At 39.9% G+C, this 24334-nt stretch overlaps 1 protein-coding gene across 5 annotated transcripts in view; it reads right to left on the minus strand.

The window, feature by feature from the left end:
- atrx (ATRX chromatin remodeler) overlaps positions 1-24334 on the minus strand; it is a 230120-nt gene that overhangs the window by 79664 nt on the left and 126122 nt on the right. For all 5 annotated transcript variants that reach the window (XM_060832473.1, XM_060832472.1, XM_060832474.1 and 2 more), the window contains 5 exons: positions 23714-23860; positions 20525-20702; positions 10787-10924; positions 3209-3384; positions 2731-2848 (listed from right to left, as the gene is read on the minus strand). In XM_060832473.1, the coding sequence (XP_060688456.1) occupies positions 2731-2848; positions 3209-3384; positions 10787-10924; positions 20525-20702; positions 23714-23860 (757 nt within the window). The remainder of the gene's footprint in view (positions 1-2730; positions 2849-3208; positions 3385-10786; positions 10925-20524; positions 20703-23713; positions 23861-24334) is intronic.

The following is a 24334-nucleotide window of genomic DNA, read 5'->3' on the forward strand; positions in this document are numbered from 1 at the left end:
TAACAAGGTGATAATGACCAATTATTCATGTTGGTTAAGAATAAATGCTGGTCAGGGCACAGGTCACTAAAGGGGGGGGGGGGTGGAATGCTAATGAAATCAGCGAGGATAGAGATAGACAGAAGCTAAACCTGGGAAAAAAAATTGCTGCCAAGACTCTGGCAGCACCTCTGGGAAGAAAGCAGAGATACAGTCACCAGACTCCAAACATTAATTCTTTCTTCACACAGATGCTGCCAGACCTGCTGAGTTTCACCAGCAAGTTCTGTTTTTGTTTCAGACTTCCAGCACTTGCAGTTCTTTGCTTTATTTAAGCCAAAACTGAAACCTAGAAGAGCCACTCAGAGAACAGATCCAGCCTGGAGAAAAACAGGCCGTCTGTCTCTCAGAGGCAGCCTGAGCGATTACCAGAAAACTTCTCTCAGCTGGTTGGCAGACACTAAATGAAAACGACAATGCAAGATCATTCATCGTACAGCAGCTGCAGTGCAACCATGCAAATGAAGTAACCTGAATGATTGCAAACTTCAGTAGAGCAGGAGCTGAAGGGTGCCAGCTAATGCAATTCCAACTGGAATCACAAGCACACAGATTTTTAGTTTCAATAATCTCCCAAAAATTAGAACAAAACAGTATTCGTTTTGAATCATTTAAAATTAAATAATGGGACCGTACAAAGAAAGCAATTTCTAAATTCTGGCATTTCCTCTCCAAAATAGCCCTAAGCAGATCAGTTAGGCATGTGTTTCCTTATTTCATGCCAAAAATGTTTGGTTTACGTTCACCATAGTGTAACCCCAGTATGCCCATAGTTATATTATAATATACTTGAATGCAAAAAAAAGTTCAATCATAATTATGAAGCATCACTTAAGTAAAAGCCACAGGTTGAATGCTTCATTGTTCTTTAAGATTACAAAACAGATCTTAGTGGTTACTGTCAGCATTTGGTGAAATATTGCACAAGTTATTCTAATTAGGCAATTGTGGCCAGTGGTACAAGTATTCACTGATTATACAAGTATAAGCTGTTGGCTAATCATTGAAAGTTTAAAATGGATTTATCACAAACAGACAACGAAACAGATAGATATCTACCAACATGGCAGTATTTTAGTAAGAGTTATTTTGCAGGAATCCAAATTTAAGTTCAAAACTAGTGATTCAGTAACACCCGATCACTTTCATATCAACTTGCAGAGTTGTACCATCTTAGTGCACACACTTGTTACCAATTGTCCAAGAACACTATTCGAGTACTAAATACATTTCACCCTCTCTCATTTCTTTAATATTGAGGCACTGCTGTGAATGAAGATTCTCTTCAGCCAGTGTTTAGCTTATATTTTTGAAAGTTACTTCTCTGTCCAGCCTCCTATATAATTGATCTCAAGCACCATGAGTCACATCAGATCACACTCACCTATCACTCATGCTGGATGACCATCACCAGCTCATCCTGGTTTTCAAATCACTCCAAGGCCTGGTCCTTCCATATAGCTGCCAACTATGCCACAAACCTCATGAGACGGCTTTGCTCCAATTCTGGCCTCCTCAGCATCCCCAATCTTAATTGCTTCATCACTGGTGGCAGTGCAATCAGTTACCTAGGCTCTGAATATTCGCCCCAACTTAACCACCTTTCTACCTCACCTTGCTCCTTAAGATACTTCTTCAAACTAAATCTTTGAGCATTTGGTCATCTGGGTCAATGTCTCATGCAGCTCCATGTCATTTTCGTAATGCAATATTCCTAAGGAACATCTTGGGTGATTTCTTATATTAATGGTCCTGCATAAATACAAATACACAAACTGTGTTCTCGGTTTTTCGGATGACATCACTTTCTCCCTCCATGTTGCAGATTTGTCTCATTGTCTCTACATATTTTCCCAGGTTTCTTCACTTTTCTATTTATTCTTTTGAACAGACTATGGACAGATCTACACCCTCACAACCAGAACTCCCACCTAAATCTGTAGGTTCTGAACTCATACCTATTGTTGCTTCAGTGCCACTCCTTTCTGTTACCAACATTAAATACACACCCACGCAGCTGCACCAATCCATATTCAAAATCAGCAAGCTGCTTATAGAATCATGTTCCACCCTGGCAGTTCACCAATAATAATTATAACGAAGGCCAATGAAAATCAACCAAGTATCGCTGACTCCTTTCGGCAGTGACCAGGCACAGTCTGCTCACTGTATCACACACAAAGGTCACCTCCTTGAACTGTTTAAATTGTTTTTTTTCAAAAAAGGCTGACATATCTGAAACATTTTCAATTTTAGGATGTTTCTGTGAAATTGAGAGATGCCTTAAGACATGGTTCAAAGATACAGCTTGCAGCAAACCAATAAATCAGGAAGAAAGGACCGATAGCCAGCAACAGAAACAGAAACAGAATAACTCTTGGATCTACATCCACATTCCAGTACACTCTCTGCAATGTCTAGACAGCAGGAAGACCCAACTCCAAATTACCACACATTACGATGCAATTCCTCTGTCACTCTGAAAACACAGATAGGCAACTATACTGTATTTCCCAGAGATTTTTTTCCCCTCTAGTCCAACCCACTCCTTTTATAAATAACATGTGGAAATGGTCAGAGTCAGCTATTTCTTACAGTTCTAAGACAATAACTAGACGAAATTACAACAGCCCTAACTGATATTAATGAATTGCAATTATCATTCATTTAAAAAAAAACTTTGTTACATACCTGTAAAATGATCAAGGTAGTACTGATAAAGTTTGCACTGAATTGGCATCATTCTCACAGAAAGAACATACTCATATTTCGGAGGCAAGAATTTTGTAAGCGCAGTGTAATCCTTTCGCTATTTGATACAAAAAGTACAAAATTTTATAATCAGAATTAGAGGGTTGGACAGACATGTACAGGTAGAGAAAAATTACCCCCAAAACTCTGAAAATAAAACCAAAGATTTAAAATTAATATAAACAGGACACAGTTATTAGGAGAAGAATTGGGACACAAATGGCAACCTTCATCCCCAACCTTAGATTATTACATCTAGTTAAGAGCATTAGTGGTTGAAAACCCAAGGCAAAACAGCAACAAGCAATGCAGGTTAAACTGCACAAAATAAGAAGAAACAGAAGAATAACATTAGCAGCCAAAAGTAGGAAGGTAGAGGAGCTAAAACAGAAACTGTTTCAATGATGATGGTAAATACCTGTACACAGCCTGCTAGCATTTCATACAAGATGTGAGCACGTTTCTTCATTACTCGCACGTCCACTAAAGTGGAATCAGCGCACTGGCCATTTTGAATGGGATTCATGAACCTGTTTCTGAATTCTTTTATCGAACCAAGAAGGTTTTCTTTAATGAAATTCACCATACAGTGATCTGTAGGAGAAATATTTCAAGCATTTAATCTTTTCACAACACTACTAATTAATCTAATCCATGTATATGGAAATGCAATAAGACAAATAGTCTGCTCTTTCCCATGCTGTAGTAAAGAATTGAAGTGTTACTTTTATCGTATAACCAAAATTCCCTCTATTTGCATTTGTACAGTGACCAACAGGAGTAAACATACAAAACAGCAAAAGAAAACAATGACAAGGTGACTAAAATCTTTTTCAAAACTGCACGTTTCAAGAGTTTAATGAAGGGAAAGGTGTAGCAGTGGTGAAATCTCAGAAGGGGCTTTAGAACTTAAGCTCATGGCTGTCAATGCTTGGTTGCAGAAAGTGCACAAAAGGAGGATTTCAACAGATATGCTGAAATGAGACAAAACAGGTAATATATCCGAGGTGTAAATAGATAATTTGTGTAATGGAAAGGTATGAGACCATGAGCTAGCTCATGGATAAACTGAACACTTGGGTTACTCAGCTAAAAGACTGAGAGAATATAATTTACAGAAAAGGCTGAAGATAATAGCCTCAGTCTTTTCGGAAGTTTAACTGAAGACTTGACCCGGAGGTGCTGGTGTTGGCTTGGGCTGGACAAGGTCAGAAATTACACAACACTAGGTTATAGTCCAACAAGTTTATTTGAAATCACAAGCTTCCGGAGCACTGCTCCTTCGTTAGGTGAACTGAAGAGAAGCACACAGACACAGAACCCATAGAGAGAGGGGTCAAAAGATAGTACAGATGGTGTGAATGGAGTGTCGACAGGCTGAATAACAAGTCTCTGCAGGTGGCCAAAAGTGTCAGATGGTGTGGGTAAAGTGTCAACAGCTGAATAGCAAGTGAAGGGATGATCTATGATCCAATTAATTGAGGCAGAAAGATAATTACAACAAATTAAAAACAAATGGTGGTCTAGACAAACCAAAGACTGGAATAACACAACATGTATAAAAAGAGTCATATGCTGAGGGTCTAACCAAAGTAACAAGTAATCTAAAATTGTACAAACTAATTAAGGTAAAGAGAACATAAATTATCAAGGTAACAATGTCAAAACAGGACACTAAGGAAGATTTTACAGATACAGAACGGTAAAGTAGGGTAACATGTAACACAACAGGAACCCAAGATCATACCCTGAGGTCGTCTTCATGGGTATAGAACTTGGCTATTAGTTTCTGCTCAGTGACTGACCTATTGTGTCTCGAAGGCCGTCTTGGAGGACGCTTAGCTGAAAATCGGTGGCCTAATGTCCTTAACTGCTGAAGTCTTCCCCAACAGGGAGGGAATATTCGTGCCTGGCAATTATTGTGCAGTGCACATTCATTGGCTGTCATAGTGTCTGTATATTCGTACCAATACACCATGCCTCAGGGCATCCTTGCCTACAGCGTATGCGGTAGGCAACACTGGCCAAGTCACATGTGTATCTGTCGTGTATATGGGGGGGGGTCGTGTTCCCACATGTGATGGCAATGATCTGGTATGTCTTGCAGAGGCTACTGTCGCAGGATTGTGTCGTGTTGCCATTGCTGTTGTCCCGAAGGCTGGGCAGTTTGCTGCAAATAATGGTCTGTTTAAGGTGTGGTGGTTATTTGAGGGTGAGAAATGGAGGCCTCGGGATGACCTTGGTGAGATGTTAGTCATTATCGATAACACATTGAAGCTCGCCAAGAACATGGCGTAGTTTCTCCATTTCAAGCAAGAACTGGACAATGGAGGTTGTGTCCCATGTTTGTCTTTTGAGGATGTCATTGCAGTTTTTTGCTGTGGAATATTGGAACTTGCGACTGATGTGTTCAGCATCATATCCCGTTCTTGTGGCACCTGTAGATGTCTGTCACGTATCTCCTGCCAGAGCAGATCCTGTGTATACGTAGGGCTAGTTCATAGGAGATGGTTTCTTTAACATGTTTAGGGTGGAAGCTGGAGAATTCCCTGGAGTGGATAAACTATGTTATATTCTTCGCAGCCTTCAATATGTCATCGATGATGATGATGAACATCTCGCCAAGGTCATCACGACTCTGCTTATTGCCTTCAAACAATCACCAAACCTTAAACAGACCATCATTCACAGCAAACTACCCAGTCTTTAGGACAACAGTGATCAGAACACCACACAACCTTGAAAAGGTAACCTCCGCAAGACATGCCAGATCATCTAAATGGATACTACCATCGTGTGGGAACACCACCACCACGTATGTGTCAGGTACTGATGTGACTCGACCAATGGTGTTTACCTCAAGTTGCAGACAAGGATGCCCTGTAGCAAGGTCCATTAGTGAGACAAGGAAGATGCCATGACAACGGATGAAAGGACACCGTGCAACAATCGCCAGACTGGAATGTTCCCTCCCAGTCAGGGGAACACTTTAGCGATCAAGGACATTTAGCCTTCGATCTTCGGGTAAGTGTCCTTCAAGGCGTCCATTGCGATACAACAACGTGGAATCGCTGAGCAGAATGTTATTGCCAAGTTCTGTACGTATGAAGGTGACCTCAACCGTAACCTTGGGTTCCTGTCACACTACATGTAACCAACCCTACCATTCTGTATTCGTAACATCTTTCATACTGTTCTGACACCCATCAGCTTGATAACTTGTTATGATTGCTCTCCTTAATTAGTTTATACAGTTTTGGATTACTTGTTACTTCGGTTAGATCCTCGGCATGCAATCCTTATACCTATCATATTATTCCAGCCTTTTGGTCTGTTTTGAGCACTACTGTATTTTAAATTTTTTTTGTAATTATCTCTCTACCTCACTTAATTGGATCATTGGCCATCCCTTCACTTACTAATCAGCTGTTGACACTTTACTCACACCATTTGACACTTTTGATCACTGCAGTACTGCTGCATACCTGACATCACGGGTAGTTATCGTCATCAGCTTAAATAGTCTTTTGTGCAATACCTCACCAAATGCTTTTTAGGAAATCCAAAAATGTTAATCTACTGGTCATCTTATCTATCCTGCCTGTTACTTTCTCAGAATTGCAATAAATTTGTCAGGCAGGATTTCCCCTTCATGAAGACATGCTTACTTGTTTGATTTATACTATGAGTTTCTAAATGTTCTATGACATCCTTTATATTAGATTCCAACATGTTCCCACTTTGTGCCTCTCTTCCTCTTGGAATATGTGTGCTACATTGGAAGAATATTACCAGCACATTTGTGGCTAGTTTTTAAAAGTCCTGGGATGCAAGGATTCTTACCCCCATTACTTTCATAGTCATATAGGAAAATATAGCAGCAGCTGTGTGTGTCATCCTTTGGGCCTGTGTCACCATTATGATGGTGGTTCATCAGCCTGCTCCCACTTGTCTCTTCATACTGGCTGATCCCTTCAGCCCTAAGCTTTATATCCAACTCCTTCTTGAAATCATACAAGTTTGGTCCCAACTACCTTGTGTGGTATTAAAATGACACAGGCGCATCATTCTCTGGGTGAAACAATTTCTCCTCATCTGAATCCTAAATAGCTTACCCTCTATCCTTAGGCTGTGACCTGGGTTCTGACTTCCCTACAGAATTCTGTGGTCATCTACATAATAGCCTATCATTCAGGTGAACGTCAATGAATATAATCTTATCCCATTAAAACTCGCCTGATAACTCAATCTGATAAGCCTTAATTGTACTCCATCCAAAGCAAGAACATTCTTCCTCAGATAAGTTAAAAAACTAAAATTGCACATAATATTCCAATTGCAGACACATTAAGGCACTTGCAATTGCAGCAAGGCATTCTTGCTCTGGACTCGAATCCTTTTGCTACGAAGGCCAACATACCATTTGCCTTCTTTACAGCTGATGCACCTACATGCTGATTTTCAACGCCTAATGTACAAGGACACCTAGGTCTCTTTGCACATCCCCTTAATTTGTAACAGATAATAAACTTCCTGTTTTTGCTACCTAAGTGGATAAGCTCACAATCATACTTGAGAAATATACTGGAATTCTTTAAAGATGTAACTTGTAGAATACATGAAAAGGAGCCAGTGGATGTGGCTTATTTAGACTTTCAGTAAACTTTTGACGAAGTCCCACATGACAGATTATTATTTTAAAATTAATGCATGTGGAATTGAGTTGTGCATTGAAATGCATATAAAACTGGTTGGCATTCAGGAAACTTGGAGTAAGAATAAATGAGTCTTTTTTCCAAATGACTGTTATTCATGCTAGGATCCGAGATATTCACAGTATATACTAATGACTTAGATTAATATCTCCAAGTGAGCTGTCAGGGGATGCAGTGATTCTTCAGTATGATTTTGGACAAGCTGACTGAGTGGGCAACACATGGCTGATGCAGTGTAATATGGACGAGTGGTGTAACGTTTTCATACAGTGCCAGCATAATCCCACTTCCCTTAAACTGCATGCCTCAGCCAATAAAAGCATGCCCGGTGACTCAGTGGTTAGCACTGCTGCCTCACAGCAGCAGGGTCCCAGGTTCGATTCCAGCCTTGGGTAACTGTGTGGAGTTTGCACATTCGCCCAGTGTCTGCATGGGTTTCCTCCGGGCGCTGGGTAGGTCAGGTGGATTGGCCATGCTAAATTGCCCATAGTGTTAGGTGCATTAGCCAGAGGGAAATGGATCTGGGTGGGTTACTCTTCGGAGGGTCGGTGTGGACTGGTTGGGCTGAAGGGCTTGTTTCCACACTGTAAGGAATCTAATCTAATAAAAGAAAGTATCCCACATGCCTTCTTAAATCACTATCTACCAGACTCGATATCTTAAGAGACTAATGTGCATGTACACGAAAGGTCTTTCTGATCCTTCATTCTTCCTTACTGCTCATCACTGGCCTTAAAACATTCCAAATCTTCCGGTTTACCATTAATGTTTGCTGCAGTGTATGATTTCCCTCAACTTGTTACTCTCCTTAACTTCCTGGATTAATCGTGGTTAGTTTTATCTCCTCCCTAGATACTAGAATCCCTCTTTCTCATTGGGATATAGCTTTACTCAGAGTCAAACTGTTTTCTTAAATCCCACAGCAATCGATGCTGGGACCACAATTATTTAAAATTATATTAATGACTTGAATGATGAAAGTCAATGTACAATCGCAAAGTTTTCAATGTCAAAAACTGTTTCTCAAATTGCTTTCCCAGTCCATCCCAGCAAACTCATCCTTCGTCCCAATTAATTTCCCCTTATTTTTCTTGTTTATGTACAGCATAGTTGTTTCCAACTCAAGTTTCTCATTCTCAAACTGAATGTTAAATTCTACCATGTCTCTAGGGAATCTCTTACTCAGATCATTTATTAAACCTGCATCATTATGCAAAGGATCCAAAATAGCCTAACCTCTGGTTAGATCCACAACATATTGTTTTAGGAAATTTCTGAAGACAAAGATTTGTTCCTGGCTACTTTTGCCAATTTAACCTTCACGTAGATTGGGAAAATCAAAGTCAACCATGATTAGTGTATTTCTTTTGTTTGCATGTCCTCAACATCTCATGATTTCTGACCTACAAAACAGCTGCTAGGCAGCTTTCCACTGATGTCTTCTTCCGCTTGTTACTCCTCACCTCTTGTCATAGAGTCTACACCAAGCTATCCGAGAACAATTCTCGTGATCACACTTATTCCAATTTGTATTGAGGCCTGCCTGCCCTTTCAAAAATTTACATATTCCTGAATAGTTAGTTCCCAACTTTTCTGCCTTTGTAATCATGTCTCCATGATAACTATAAAGAGGATTCCCATTTGCCTCTATTTGCAACTTTAATTAATTAATTTTGTGCTAAGGTGGTGTGATGGAGAGACATTGCAGGAAACAGCTATAACTAGATAGCGAAAAACATAAACCAACAAAGACAGTTGGACTCAGCCGAACAACAGAAGAAAGGTTGGACTGTGATGCAGTCAATGATGTAGTCTACTAAACTTAAAGCAGAAGACCGGTCAAAAAGGAGGGTGACAGTGCATCATCCATTTTATGTGAAAGCAAAGATGGAAACCAGATCAAAGATTTAACATGAACAATAATCATAAATCTGATCCAAAAGCTTGGCCTCGTGCCGTTGACATTGAAATTCAAATTTCATTACTACAGCTGGAGGAATTTAATCATCAAATCTGGATTGAAAAACTTGTCTTAGTATGCTAATAAAACTACCACATGGTCTTGAACACATCTGGTTCCCTCACACCCTTCAGGGAGGGAAATCTACTGTCCTGACCTGATCTGGCTTGATATGAGATCATCTTAATGTGACAGACTTTGAATTGTCACCCAAGCGATCTCACATAATCACACTGTTGCATCAACCTGCCGAGCCTAGCTGCACCACAAATTGTTGAGAAACAGCCAGAAATTACACTCAAGTTATACAATAAATACAATGTTTGAGACTCTTCCATTACTAACTCTGGGCACATTCTATCCCAATAATCAGGAGATGGCAACACAATGGTACAGAGTTGGATAGAAATGGGCCCATAAATCCTCAATATTGACCCTGGATCCACGAAGCTTTGTGGCATTGGTCAAACATGGGCAAAAAAAACCCACCTCAACATGTGATTTCTCCTCAGCTAACGAAACACTATCCCCGCAAGCTGACCACCACTTTGAAGAGCAATAAAAGTAGCAAAGGCACACAACATAACCTGGGTGGACGATTTTAACGTCCATCCCATGACTGAGCTGGTCAAGTCCCGACAGACATTTGCCAGACCGGGACTACAACAGGTGGTGGAAATACAAAAGGGGGAATTCTCATTTGAACCATTCCTCACCAATCTACCTATCAGAGACTTTATCTGTCCATGACATCACTGATGCAAATGACCGCGCATAGTCCTCATGGCAATGAAATCCAAACATTCAGAGGGTAACCCTCCAACTTGTTGACAAGATGCTACCAGAATACAAGATGAAATTGATTCAGAACAAATCAGCATTTGGTGATACTTTTTCAATTTACAAGCATCCTAACCATTACCAGCACTCAGAAATCTTTACAAGGACTAAATTATAATGGATTGCAGCATTTTTATCAAACAATCTCACTATATTGCACATTTGGCAGTCAGATGCAATTTTGATTTCATGGTACAACCTGGCTTGGTATTTATTGCAAGACTACTTTTACTGTATTTCATCTTCACACATCATATAGTGAGCTATAAATAACTATAGAAAACATGTCAACTCAAAATAGATACATTTAAGACAGAGAAAGGCTTAGAAAGCTGTGCTAAGAGGTCTGGAAGGACAGGAGCTAACATTGCATAGGTTAGCCAATTGCTCCTCTGCTCTACATCACTTAAATTCAAAACAGTTAGTAATATGCCTTCATAATTCAAAGGTCACGGCAGAACCATGTGGAAGTTATACTTACATTCTACCAAGTTATTTTGTAATGGCGTTCCAGTAAGAATAATCCTCCGTTTTGTTCTAATAGAATTCATTGCCTTTGATATAGCTGAAGCTTCATTTTTAAGTACATGCCCTTCATCACACACAACAAAGTCCGGACCTACATAAGAAACAAAGTCATTGTAAAATTACAAAAAAAAACTCAAAAACCTTCGTAAAAATCACTTTGTCCGTAAGATGTTAAAATCAGAGTTCCAGTTTTGATAAAGTGCAAAGGTGGAATGCAAAACAACTCAGTGGGCAGAAATTAATCCTAATTAATTAATTAAAAAAACTCTTGACATACTTTACATATAAAATTCATTTTTTATGCATATAATTTCCTAGTATTAATAACTTACTGATAGACAAGGTGCCCTAAAGCTAGAACAGAAGGATTAAAAAAAACATGCATTATAGATAAATGCACTTCAATTCCATCAAATTCTTCAGCTGTTTCGACAAATGAGGTTCAGTTTAAAAATGGTCGACAAGTCTAGGTTGATGTCTCAAATGTTTCGCCAATTCACAAATTGCATAACCATCTACAAGTACTGCATACACAAAGGAATGAATGGAACCATTGCCTTGATGCCATGCTTGCTTATCCTGAAGGCACCTGACTTTGTTCTCAAAATGCTGTAGTTATTTGATGACAGATGTTTCCAATTCGATCTATTCAAAGTTGTATTTTTCTCCCTCATGCATTGGGATCCAACTTGCAAGTCATATTGTGCTTGAATCTCAGTTTGGGATGTCCCATGATGCAATCCAGTGCGATAAGTATACGGCGATATTCAGGAACTCTCCATGTGAACCACATAACCCATCACAATGTGAACGTGAACCTGGGTGCTGGAGATTTTGTACTGCCACCTGATTTTGGAAATAGAACTCAGACTCAGAAGATGCAGTGCCTCTGCTGCCAGTGGGTTACCCAAGTCTTGCTCCCATAGAAAAGTGATGCAAGGTCCATTGCGTCGGAGACTTTGAACTTTCCCAAACATATAAATGAGCTTGCTAAATACTGAGCTTGCTATTAACAAATGATGGCTGATTTTGTTAATCAGTTACACCCCAGTCCAATACTGGCATCTCCAAATATTGGAGAGGATACTCCTAAGATTGTGCAATGATCCCAGCTGATGTTATTACTGGACAAGTCAAACTTGACTGAAACCTGGCATGATAGAAGATTTTCTTTTGTGTATTAACATAGCCAGGGAGGCAATGGAAGTAATGATCTTGAAAATGTGCTTTGCTAGACAAGATCATGAAGGCTGTAGACACTAGAGAATTTCATGCTGTGTCATGAAAACACATTTAATTGTACTGCACATGCCTGAAAGCAGCAGTCTAAGCAAAGGAGGATTGCAGATACTTCAGAAAAAGCCTTTTACAAGATCAGGACATTGTAAATTTAAAAGACTTGATGAGAAGATTTTTTCCATATTTATCGTTGTTTATCAGAATCTGAATTTGTAGATATATCAGGTTACATAGAGATTCATGTGGAACCAAGGGTACCTCACCTGTCACGAAGCTCAGTGTAATGAATTTGGAGACGATTCCGAGAGATTTAACTTACATGGAAAGAAGCAAAGGTGCTCGCATGTAGTTGCACATGTTGGCCACTAAGCATCACTGTTGAGCACAATAATTGCCTTAGCATTCATGTTGATACAATTTTGTGAACCAGCAAACCCTCGAAATAAACCTTTTAATTGCTTTTTTTTGTCCCCAGAAGGTCCTAGAACAACCTGCCACATTTTGTCCCACCATATTTCTTACTCTGCTCAACCTGATTTTCAACACTCCACAAGTTGGTACAAAACTTGTGATGGAAAAGGATAGATCAGATCTAAAAGTTGAAGTTTTCAATTGGAGGAAGGCTAATTTTGAGGATATTAGGCAAGAACATTCAAAAACTGATTGGGGGCAGATGTTTGCAGGTAAAGGAACGGCTGGAAAATGGGAAGTCTTCAGAAATGAGATAACGAGAATCCAGAGAAAGTATATTCCTGTTAAGGTGAAAGGAAAGGCTGGTAGGTGCAGGAATGCTGGATGACTAAAGAAATTGAAGGTTTGGTTAAGAAAAAGAAGGAAGCATATGTCAGGTACAGACAAGATAGATCGAATGAATCCTTAGAAGAGTATAAATGGAACAGGAGTATATTTAACAGGGAAATCAGGAGGGCAAAAAGGGGACATGAGAAAACTTTGACAAATAGGATTAAGGAGAATTCAAAGGGTTTTTACAAATATATTAAAGACAAAAGGGTAACTATGGAGAGAATAGTGCCCCTCAAAGATCAGCAAGGCTACTTTGTACAGAGTTGCAGGAGAGGGGAAATATTAAATGAGTATTTTGCATCAGTGTTTACTGTGGAAAAGGACATGGAAGATGTAGACTGTAGGGTAGGGAACTAGATGGTGACATCTTGAAAAACGTCCAAATTATAGAGGAGTAAGTGCTGGATGTCTTGAAACACAAAAGTGGATAAATTCTGTGGGAAGCTAGGGAAGTGATTGCTGGGCCTCTTGCAGAGATATTTGTATCATCGATAGTCACAGGTGAGGTGCTAGAAGACTGGAGGTTGGCTAACGTGGTGCCACTGTTTAAGCAGGTGGTAAGGACAAGCCAGGGAACTATAGACCAGTGAGCCTGACATCTGTGGTGTGCATGCTGTGGAGGGAATCCTGAGGGACAGGATGTACATGTATTTGGAAAGGCAAGGACTAATTAGGGATAGTCAACATGGCTTTGTGCTTGGGAAATCATGTCTCTCAAACTTGATTGAGTTTTCTGAAGTAGAAACAAAGAGGATTGATGAGGGCAGAGTGGTAGATGTGATCTTTATGGACTTCAGTAAGGCATTCGACAAGGTTCCACATGGGAAACTCGTTAGCAAGGTTAGATCTCACTGAATACAGGGAGAACTAGCCATCTGGATACGGAACTAATTCAAAGGGAGAATACAAAGAGACCTTGGAGTGCAAGTTCATAATCTCCATGAATGTAGAGTCGCAGCTAGATAGGATAATGAAGGTAGTGTTTGGTATACTCTCCTTTATTGGTCAGAGTACTGAGTACAGGAGTTGGGAGGTCATGTTGCGGCTGTACAGGACATAGGTTAGGTCAACTTTGGAATATTATGCACAATTCTGGTCTCCTTCCTATCAGAAAGATGTTGTGAAACTTAAAAAGGGTACAGAAAAAATTTACAATGATGTTGCCACGGTTGGAGGATTTGTTCTAAAGGGAGAGGGCTGTTTTCCCTGGAGCGTTGGAGGCTGAGGGGTGACCTCGTATAGTGTTATAAAAATCATGAGGAGCATGGACAGGATAAATAGACAAACTCTTTTCCCTGGGGTGAGGGTGCCCAGAACTAGAGGGCATAGGTTTAGGGTGAGAGGGGAAAAATATAAAAGAGACCTAAGGGGCAACTTTTTCTCACAGAGGATGGTACGTGTATGGAATGAGCTACCAGAGAAAGTGGTGGAGGCTGGTATAATTGCAACATTTAAAAGGCATCTGGATGGGTATATGAATAGGAAGGGCTTGGAGGGGTATGGGCCGACTGCTGGCAGGTGGGACTGGATTGGGTTGGGTTGGGAAATCTGGTCGGCTTGGACGGGTTGGACTGAAGGGTCTGTTTCCGTGCTGTACATCTGTATGACTCTATGACTGTAAGTTGTCCTATAATTCCCAAGACAATTCTGGAAAACATTGCACACTTATATGTCTCAATTTTAACTGTTGCCATTTGATGTACCAAAGCTGAACTTTGGCCAACAGGTATCTTTTGCACCACCAAAGACAGATCACTTTATTGTTCGAAGATTGCCAAATAATACCTGTGTCCAAAGCATATGATAAAACTACCCTGATAAAACTCATGCTTTGAATTAGAGGTTGAGTTATTCAATAATTTGAATCAAGCAATAGGCAAATAGAAACTTGGTGTCGGCTCACAATTATATGAAGCAGCAACCTTTGAATTAAGAATCGAATGCGTTGCAGAATAAGCAAATTTTACCAGAATATCTAGAAGAGTATCAATTCACCCAACACAGCACCTCCCCTTTAATACTGTTTTAATTTAAACCATTTCAGTATTTAAAAAAAATCAGTTGAGTGGCCAGGGCCCTTGTTTCATCTTGAGCACAAAATATGACACCTTGGGTTCACTAATTTTGCTCTGTATGCTTGTAGCAACAAAATGAAAATTTGTTGCACCATCTTACTAAGTTTTCTACAAACTTATCTAATCACTACCACTTAACTTCTTGTATTTTTGTCTACTATATGACTTGCAAAAAACATGTCTAATTAAAGTGAGTAAATTTAGTATTTTAATAAATACATAAGTGTTTTTAAAACTTGCAAAATAGGTTGACTGACTAGTTTCTATCATCTGTTTAGCCCGGAATAGTATTTTTCACTTATTCACAGTAACTTTCATTTCTTTCTTCAAAACTTGCTTACTTTTTGAATGGAACCATTGTCTTATGAATACATGCTAACCTCTTATATCAAACAGTATGCAGCTTTTCATGAATATAGTTGTACTTTTATGCATCATAGCCAGGTAAAATAAACACGCATTTCAATGCTTTGCGTATAAACAAAATCACAAGTTATAAACCATTATTGGATTCATACCACTGCCTATACATTACTAAAACTAATTTGAGATTATTAATGACATTTTTCATTGTTTGAAAGAAATTACAGCTTTCTGCAGACAACATGCAGAAAAAAATTCACCAGAATAATGCTCGGTTGAAGCAGAATATAAGGAGAATCTTTAAAAAGGACTGAGGGAGAAAAAAAGTAACTGTTTCAGGAATTATTTCAACATATGGGGCTTTGTCAATATAAGCCCCTGCCATCTATGATAGGGCAAGGGAAGCAGAAAATGCACAAAACTGCAAGATTCAGAGGGACACAATAGAGGGGAAAACGGCAAAGTTATAGTGCTGAACAAGGCTAGTTTTTAAACACAGAATGAGAATGATAAATGCAGCACCAATACAAGTCAGCAGGCACAGGGGTGATAGGTGAAGACTACTTCTAGGTACTAGATCTTTAAATGAAGTAAAGTTGACTGGAGAGGCCAGTCAGGTAAATATTGGTAGAGTAGAGGGGGATATAGAAACAGGAGTAGGCCATCAGCTTCTCGAGCCTGTTCGGTCATTCAAACTCAATGTACCAGCCTTCGACCAATATCCCTTAATATTTTCATTTAACAACTTTTATCTATGTCAGATTTAAAATTAATAACTGATTCTGCATCCATTGCCATTTGTAAAAGATGACAAAAGAGTGACGTGCTTCAATGGCAAATATGTTGAGTTACAGAGGCAGAGGATATGGAAATGCAATGTAGGACATCTTTGACGTATAGAAATATGCTAACAAATTTAGATCAAAGCTAGAACAAAGAGGTTACAAACTGTCTGATTCAGCCAAACAAACATTGTTGGAGGGTGTTTGTACCAACAAAAAGTATGAAGTTTGTAGTGAGGATGTTAGCTTTGGTTTTTCAATATGTATCTGATGATCTTGTAGAAGACATCTGTTAGACCCCAGCTAGTGTGGGGTATATAGTTCTGGATACCACACTGCATAAAGGATGTTTGAGAATTTGATAGGGGAGGGGAGGGAAATATATCTCTGGTGGTGGCGTCCGTTTGGAGGTGGCGGAAATGACGACGGATGATACGACTTAGATGGAGGTTGGTGGGGTGGTAGGTGAGGACCAGTGGCGTTCTGCCCTGTCCGAAAAGACCACTCCCTCCGTGACTCCCTCGTCAGGGTCCACACCCCCCGCACCAACCCAACCTCCACTCCCGGCACCATCCCCTGCAACCACAAGAAATGCAAAACTTGCACCCACACCTCTCCCCTTATTTCCCTCCAAGGCCCCAAGGGATCCTTCCATATCCGCCACAAATTCACCTGCACCTCCACACACATTTACTGCATCTGCTGCACCCGATGTGGCCTCCTCTATATTGGGGAGTCAGGCCGCCTACTTGCGGAATGTTTCAGAGAACATCTCTGGGACACCCGGACCAACCAACCAACCCAACCACCCCGTGGCTCAACACTTCAGCTCTTCCTCCCACTCCACCAAGGACATACAGGTCCTTGGACTCCTCCATCGCCAGACCATAGCAACATGACGGCTGGAGGAACAGCACCTCATCTTCTGCCTAGGAACCCTCCAACCACCAGGGATGAACTCAGATTTCTCCAGTTTCATTTCCCCTCCCCACACCTTGTCTCAGTCAAATCCCTCCAACTCAGCACCGCCTTCCTAACCTGCAATCTTCTTCCTGATCTCTTCGCCCACACCCCCACTCCGGCCTAAAACCCTCACCTTAACCTCCTTCCACCTATCGCATTTCAATGCCCCTCCCCCCTACCTTTTATCTTAGCCTGCTTGGCACACTTTCCTCATTCCTGAAGGGCTCATGCCCGAAACGTCGATTCTCCTGCTCCTTGGATGCTGCCTGACCTGCTGCGCTTTTCAAGCAACACATTTTCAGCTGTATAAAGGATGCACTGCACTGGAGATGCGCAACAAGCATCATTCCAAAGCTGAGAAACTGCAGTTATGAGAGGGAGTGGACAGATTGGGAGTGTCCTCCAAAGAAAGAAAGCAGCTAAGAAGATACTTTACATCATAAGGGGGCTGGAAAGAGTTGATGAGGAGAAACTTTTGAATTGGTCTCCTTTTGGTCGGAAAACTTTTAGAAACAGTTCTAAAAGGCTTAAGAACAAAAGGAAACCAATTCAAAAGTGATTTGCAAAAGAAATAAATATAAAGGGAGAAAATTCTTTTCTTCACAAATGTTTTTGGAATGCCTGGAAGTAGGGCTCAATTGAGACATTCAAAAGGACAATGCTTCTATTTAAATAATAACCCAATGTGCAAGGCAATAGGGGAAAAAAAAAGAATAGTATTAAGTTATCATGCTGATCTGAAGTGTCAGTGCAGATAAGATAGGCCAAATGGGGTTCATCTTGCCTCAAAATTATGCAATTCTGGGGACAAAGTTGCAGAGTTAGAACTGGATTCTCATCAGCACTTGAAAATAGTTTACATTTTTGTATGTGCTGCTTTCAAGGGAAGAAAGCATGAGAGAGGAAAGGAGGAAGTGGAAGATAAATCCTTAGATGACACAATTTTGATTTTCTTCACTAATAACTACTCAGTTCATTTTAATCTGAGTACCATTCTGGCTTAGATTAAATAATTCAGCAGAGGCTACACATTAGCTCCATGTTGAGTTATTCTCTGTTAAGCTTAGCTGCAGTACTCTCAATAAATCTGCTGAATAATTGTAGTAATCACTAGACTAGGTGCAGTAGCTCCTTATCATTTACTGAAATATAATCATATGGCTTTTTTCCCTTGCCCTGAGAAGGGCTGGTTAAAATAATATTTAACATCAAGAAGTGAAGTGGGATAAAGGGTCAGGCATAATGATGCAGTGAGCAACTCATACAAACAGCTAGTCATTTGCTTTGCTGGAAGAGATGTGAGGGAAGACAGGTATGGAGAGTGTTTGAAAGGATATGGATTGGGAAAATTTTTTTAAACACAAGTAAAATCCAAAACTACTGCTCCGTTTCAAAAAATATCAGACATCTTTTATCTAACAAATTGCAGTTAAAATATAGAGGAAAGTAATCAAAGCAACCACATTTAACAAGACCAATTTCCTTAAAGAGTTCAAAGTTTTGGGAAAAATTTGCCTTTGTGTACAGTCGAAACTTCAAGATAAGAACCTGATCTTTCAACTTGTTGGAATTGAAGGTGAAGAGGTCATTAAATTAGCTGCTGCAAGCTGGTAACTATTTGCGAATTGAGAATTAATTGCTGTAAACCATCACCCCACTACCACCATTGGCAGGCTAAATAAGGTTTCTTGGTCAGTATCTTGGACAGCAACATGTTTTCCAGGTTCTTAAACAACTTTCAGCACCAACTTTTCTCTTTTCATTTCTTATGGACTGAAATGAGGTCAAATAGATAGCTCCCTGATGTGTGTCCGAGAAAGGTAGCTACAGCAACAAATAAACAGATAGAGCATTCTCTTTTAGCCTGCTCTAGAGAGTTCTTAGAGAGAATAGAATCTTGCGCATCATCCAAGTAGCTCAGATGTTAATTTTCAAAGGTAATACTCAAAAATGACAGAACACTAAATGCAAATTTAAAACACTCTACGCAAGGGAATTAGATTAGATTCCCTAGAGTGTGGAAACAGGCCTTTTGGCCCAACCAATCCACACCAACCCTCCAAAAAGAGTAAACCACCCAGACCCACTTCCCTCTGGCTGATGAACCTCACTATGGGCAATTTAGCATTCACCTAACCTGCACATTTTTGGACTGTAGGAGGAAACCAGAGCACCCGGAGGAAACCCACACAAACATGGGGAGAACGTGCAAACTCCACACAGACAGTTGCCTGAGGCTGGAATCAAACCTGGGACCCTGCTGCTGAGAGGTAGCAGTGCTAACCACAGACACCGTGCCACCCCATTTGATGTATGGTACAAACTATCGTGTTATAGAATTAAATTTTGATTAAATCGTCTTTTCAGTTCTATGTGGAACAAGATGTAAGTAATCATCTCTGCAAACTATTAATGAATGAAACATTCACAAGAGTAGAACCATCAAAACTTGCTGGAACGATCAAGTGGTTTTGGGCTCCTTTTTGGTTGAAGGCAGTATGCAAATGAGGGGTACCCTGCCATAGTAAAAATGATGTTTCTTTGAAAAAATGTTCACAGAATCGAGACCCTTTTTTGCTTCCAACTTTCATCTAAACATTGTAAAAGCACCTCCTGTCAGTTCTGATGTGGTACTCAAAAGCAAACTCAGAATAAAAATACATGTACCAGGAGTTTCAGGTACTCTATGGAAGAATGGCAGACATTTAATTCAAGTATTTATTCAATTTATCATCAAAATAACTTGGTCCAACTAAAGATTCCCATCTATGAGCGGGCATCAATATGCAAGTAGAATTTACAATTCAAATTGCAGAACTTTAGAGTTTTTCTTTTGAATGCTTGACCTCAAAACAAAAGTGCTACTCTGGAGATGGACCAGAGTTGCAAGGAGAGAAAACTACAAAACTAGAAAGGCTGTCCCAGCAAAATACCTATGCATCCCATAGCAGCAATCAATTTTTTTGTGAATTGAGGACTCAGATTTTTCAGGACTGCTTTGATTTTCAGGTACTATATATCGATTTTCAGGAGTTTCACCAACTCCTATGTCAGGTTATGCAGTCACATTATAACATTTACTCCTGAATGGGTGTTGAGTTGTTGGAAGTTTTCTTTTTAAGACAACACAAATACCAAAAGACTATGGGAGTATATTTTCAATATTTTAATTTGGAATTTAAAAATACTTATGTTGATACATCACAAATCTCTCATACTCAGTTACTGAAATGAAACTTCTAATTCTTTACACAAGGGTGACTTATTAGGAATGAATCTCTTCCATAATTGAGAATTTTAAAATGAATTAATGACAAATTGGTGTTTAATTTTGTGCCAAATTCTCTTAAATTTTCAAATAGATATTTTTCCCGTAATATTATGGACTTCACCATTTTTGGTAATTAAATTTGCAATTTTCTGAAGAGTACTAAAGCCATAGGGGAAAAAAAGGGAACAGCTCACCTGGATTTACTAAAGTCCTCTGGAATAGTTCTTTCAATTTCTTACTTTTCACATTCCTGCCTTGTGCAAGATTACGGTACATCTCATAACCTAAAATCATGACACCACCGTCTTCCATCCATCTTTCAAGCATGTAGGCCCGCTCCTGAGGACGTTTAACTGTTGCTAATTCATTTACCTTTAGAACAGAAAACAACACAAACAGAACTATATTTCTGAATATTAGTCACAAATCAATGATTCAAAAGGGGTGTAAAGTAAAGGGGTGGAGAGAGAAGGAACTAGTGGAGCAGTTATTGGAGAGTTTTGAGCTGAAGCTAGGGACTTAATGCCAGACAAGTACTGGAGGAAAGAAAGCTGGTAATACACAAAAGGCTGGTTATAATTCAACTTTTAAAAGTACTGATTTTGTGCTGCATGTATTAATTAGAAGTTAACAACAACATCTGTATTACAGAGGTCTCAAAATGCAAAGACAGATAAATCCCCAAGACCTGATCAGGTGCACCCTAGAGCTCTGTGGGAAGTCAGGGAAGTGACTGCTGGGCCCCTTGCTGAGATATTTGTATCAATAGCCACAAGTGAAGTGCCATGACTGGAAGTTTAGCTAACATGATACCACTATTTTAAAAAGGTGGCAAGGAAAAGCCAGGAAACTACAGACAAGCGAGCCTGATATCAGTAATAGACAAATTGCTCGAGGGGATCCTGAGCATTAACATGTATTTCGAAAGGCAAGGATTGATTAGGGATAGGCAACAGGGGGCTGTGCGTTGGGGAAATCATATCTCACTATCTTGATTAACTTCTTTTGAAGTAACAAGGAGGATTGATGAAGGCAGAGCACTGGACATGATCTATATGGACTTCAGTAAGGCATTCGACAAGGCTCCTCATGGTGGACTAGTAAGCAAGGTTAGATCATAGAAAATACAGTGAGAAATTGCCATTTGGATACAGAACTGGCTCAAAGGTAGAAAGCAGAACGTGGTGGTGGAGGGTTGCTTTTCGGAGGCCTGTGAACAACGGTGTGCCACAAGGATCAGTGCTGGGTTCACTACTTTTCATCATTTATATAAATGGTTTGGATGAGAACATAGAACATATAGTTGGTAAGTTAGTAGATGACACCAAAATTGGAGCAGTGGACAGCAAAGGTTACAACAGGACTTTGATCAGATAGGCCAAAGGGCCAAGGAGTGGCAGCAGATGGAGGTTAATTTAGATAGATGGGAGGTGCTGCATTTTGGAAAGGCAAATCAGAACAGGACATATGCACTTAATGCGAAGGTCATGGGGAGTGCTGCTGAACATAGAGACTGCAGGTTCATAGTTCCTTGACAATGGAGTTGCAGGTAGATAGGATAGTGAAGAAAGTGTTTGGTATGTTTGCCTTTATTGGTCAGTGCATTGAGTATAGGAGTTGGAAAATCATGTTGCAGCTGTGCAGGAAATTGGTAAGACCACTTTTGGAATACTGCGTTCAGTTCTGAACTCCTTGCTATAGGATGGATGTTGGGAAATTGGAAAAGGTGCAGAAAAGATTTACAAGAATGTTGCCAGGGTTAGATGGTTTGAGCCATAGGGAGAGGTTGAATTGGCTGAGGCTATTTTCCCTGGAGCATCAGAGCCTGAGGGCTGACTTTATAGAGGTTTATAAAACCATGAGGGACACGGATAGGATGAATACCCAAGGTTATTTCCCCAGGGTGAACTACAGGGCGTAGGTTTAAGATGAAAGGCAAAAGATTGAGAAGGGACCTAAAGGGCAACGGTTTCATGGAGGGTGTTGTGTGTATGGAATGAGCTGCCAGAAGAAGTAGAGGACGCTGATACAACATGTTAAAGGCATCTGGATGGGAACAAGATGATATGGGTCAAATGCTGGCAAAGAGGACTAGATTAATTTAGGACATCTGGTTGGCTTGGACGTATTGGATCAAAGGGCCTGTTTCCATGCTGCACAGCTCTATTAATCTATAACATTTATTTAGTATTAGATCCGCATTCGCTTGCTTTGCATCATAGAGTCATAGTGATGTACAGCATGGAAATAGACCCTTTGGTCCAACTCATCCATGCTGACCAGATATCCCAACCCAATCTAGTCCCACCTGCCAGCACCTGGCCCATATCCCTCCAAACGCATCCTATTCATATACCCATCCAGATGCCTTTTAAATGTTGCAATTGTACCAGCCTCCACCACATCCTCTGGCAGCTCATTCCCTACATGTACCACCCTCGGCGTGAAAAGACTGCCCCTTAGGTCTCCTTTATATCTTTCCCCTCTCTCCCTAAACCTATGCCCTCTAGTTCTGGATTTCCCCACCCAGGGAAGAGACTTCGTCTATTTATCCTATCCATGCCCCTCATGATTTTATACACCTCTATAAGGTCACCCCTCAGCATCCAATAGTTTGATTTTAGAAGTTTTATCCTGGTTTTTAAAACACCATAAACTTGTCTTAACCTAATTTAGCAAACTCATGCCACAGTAGCCTGTATCACTACATTTCTCACTCCAAACACCATAACTTAAGCTTCTAACAGACATTACATAAGGAGATGGTGGCTTAGTGAACTAGCAATCCAGAAGCCTAGGTTTAATCTCTGGAGGCATGGGCTCAAATTCTACCATAGCACAAATTCAACAAATAATCTGGAATTGAAAGTCAGTCAGTAATGGTGACCATTATAATTAAATGATAGATTCCAAAATGTCATATGGTTCAATGATGTCTTTTGGGGAAAGTAATGTGCCTTTCCTTGACTGGCCTACGTAACCCCAGATACAAAACAGGGCAACTTCACATGGCTTCTGAAAGAGCAGCAACCAAGCAGTTCAAGGCAATTAGGAATGGGCGTCAAATGATGCCCTTGCCAATGCCATTCATCGTTCAACAGACTCTACATTCCCTTTTTGTCTTCCAAACCTGCCACAAAATAGTCTTGAAGGGCCGAATGACCTGCAGCTGTACCAATATTTGGTGACAAAAACAAGCGAGAGAAGATGCAGGAGGCTAAGTATAACATGGCTACAGCTTAAGTGATGGAGGTCAGAAAAGAATAAAACTAAACCAGGTTATTGTAGGGCTCACTATACATTTTAATTTGATGTACAGATAGAGCCTATAAACTACAACTTTAAAAACCCAACCTTGATTGAAAAATCCAAGTATACAGTACCTCTAAACATTCATCATCATCCAGTCCTTCCTGCCATTTGGAAAATTCATTAATCCAATTAAGAACTGTATTAAGTGGACAAACGATTAAGGCAGTACTGAAGTTCAGCTTCTCAGCCAACAACATGGTATGCAAGAAGGTCACCACCTGCAGCCAAAACATAAGTTGTATTTCAAAAGTTCACTGTAGCTTTTAATTGTTTTCCATACCAACACAGTTTAAGTGCACAAAAAGACAACAGAACAAATTACACCAAAAGGCTCAGACCATTTTCGTGTATGTAGAGCAATTAGCTTTAAGGTTATGGATACTAACTTCCTAAAACTTTAGGAAGTTGAAAAAAACTTTTAAAATGTTCAAAAGGTATGCGTTAAGAAACCCAAAACATTGAGTAGATCTTCAAAACTTAAATTGATATGTTGAAATGGCTGTGATTTAATCACATTAAGTTTCTAGTAAAGTCCATCTCAGAGGAAACAGAACACAATTACAGAGCTGAGGGCAATGTATATTAAAGCACAAATCTATACTTACACATTCAAGTATCAGTTAATAACCTGAAGAATCACCGAACACCTTACTGTAGTACCATAAGAAACAGACTATTCATAAAGACCAAAA

This window comes from Hemiscyllium ocellatum, chromosome 11, assembly GCF_020745735.1.
Source record: "Hemiscyllium ocellatum isolate sHemOce1 chromosome 11, sHemOce1.pat.X.cur, whole genome shotgun sequence".
NCBI classification, from domain to species: Eukaryota; Metazoa; Chordata; class Chondrichthyes; order Orectolobiformes; family Hemiscylliidae; genus Hemiscyllium; species Hemiscyllium ocellatum.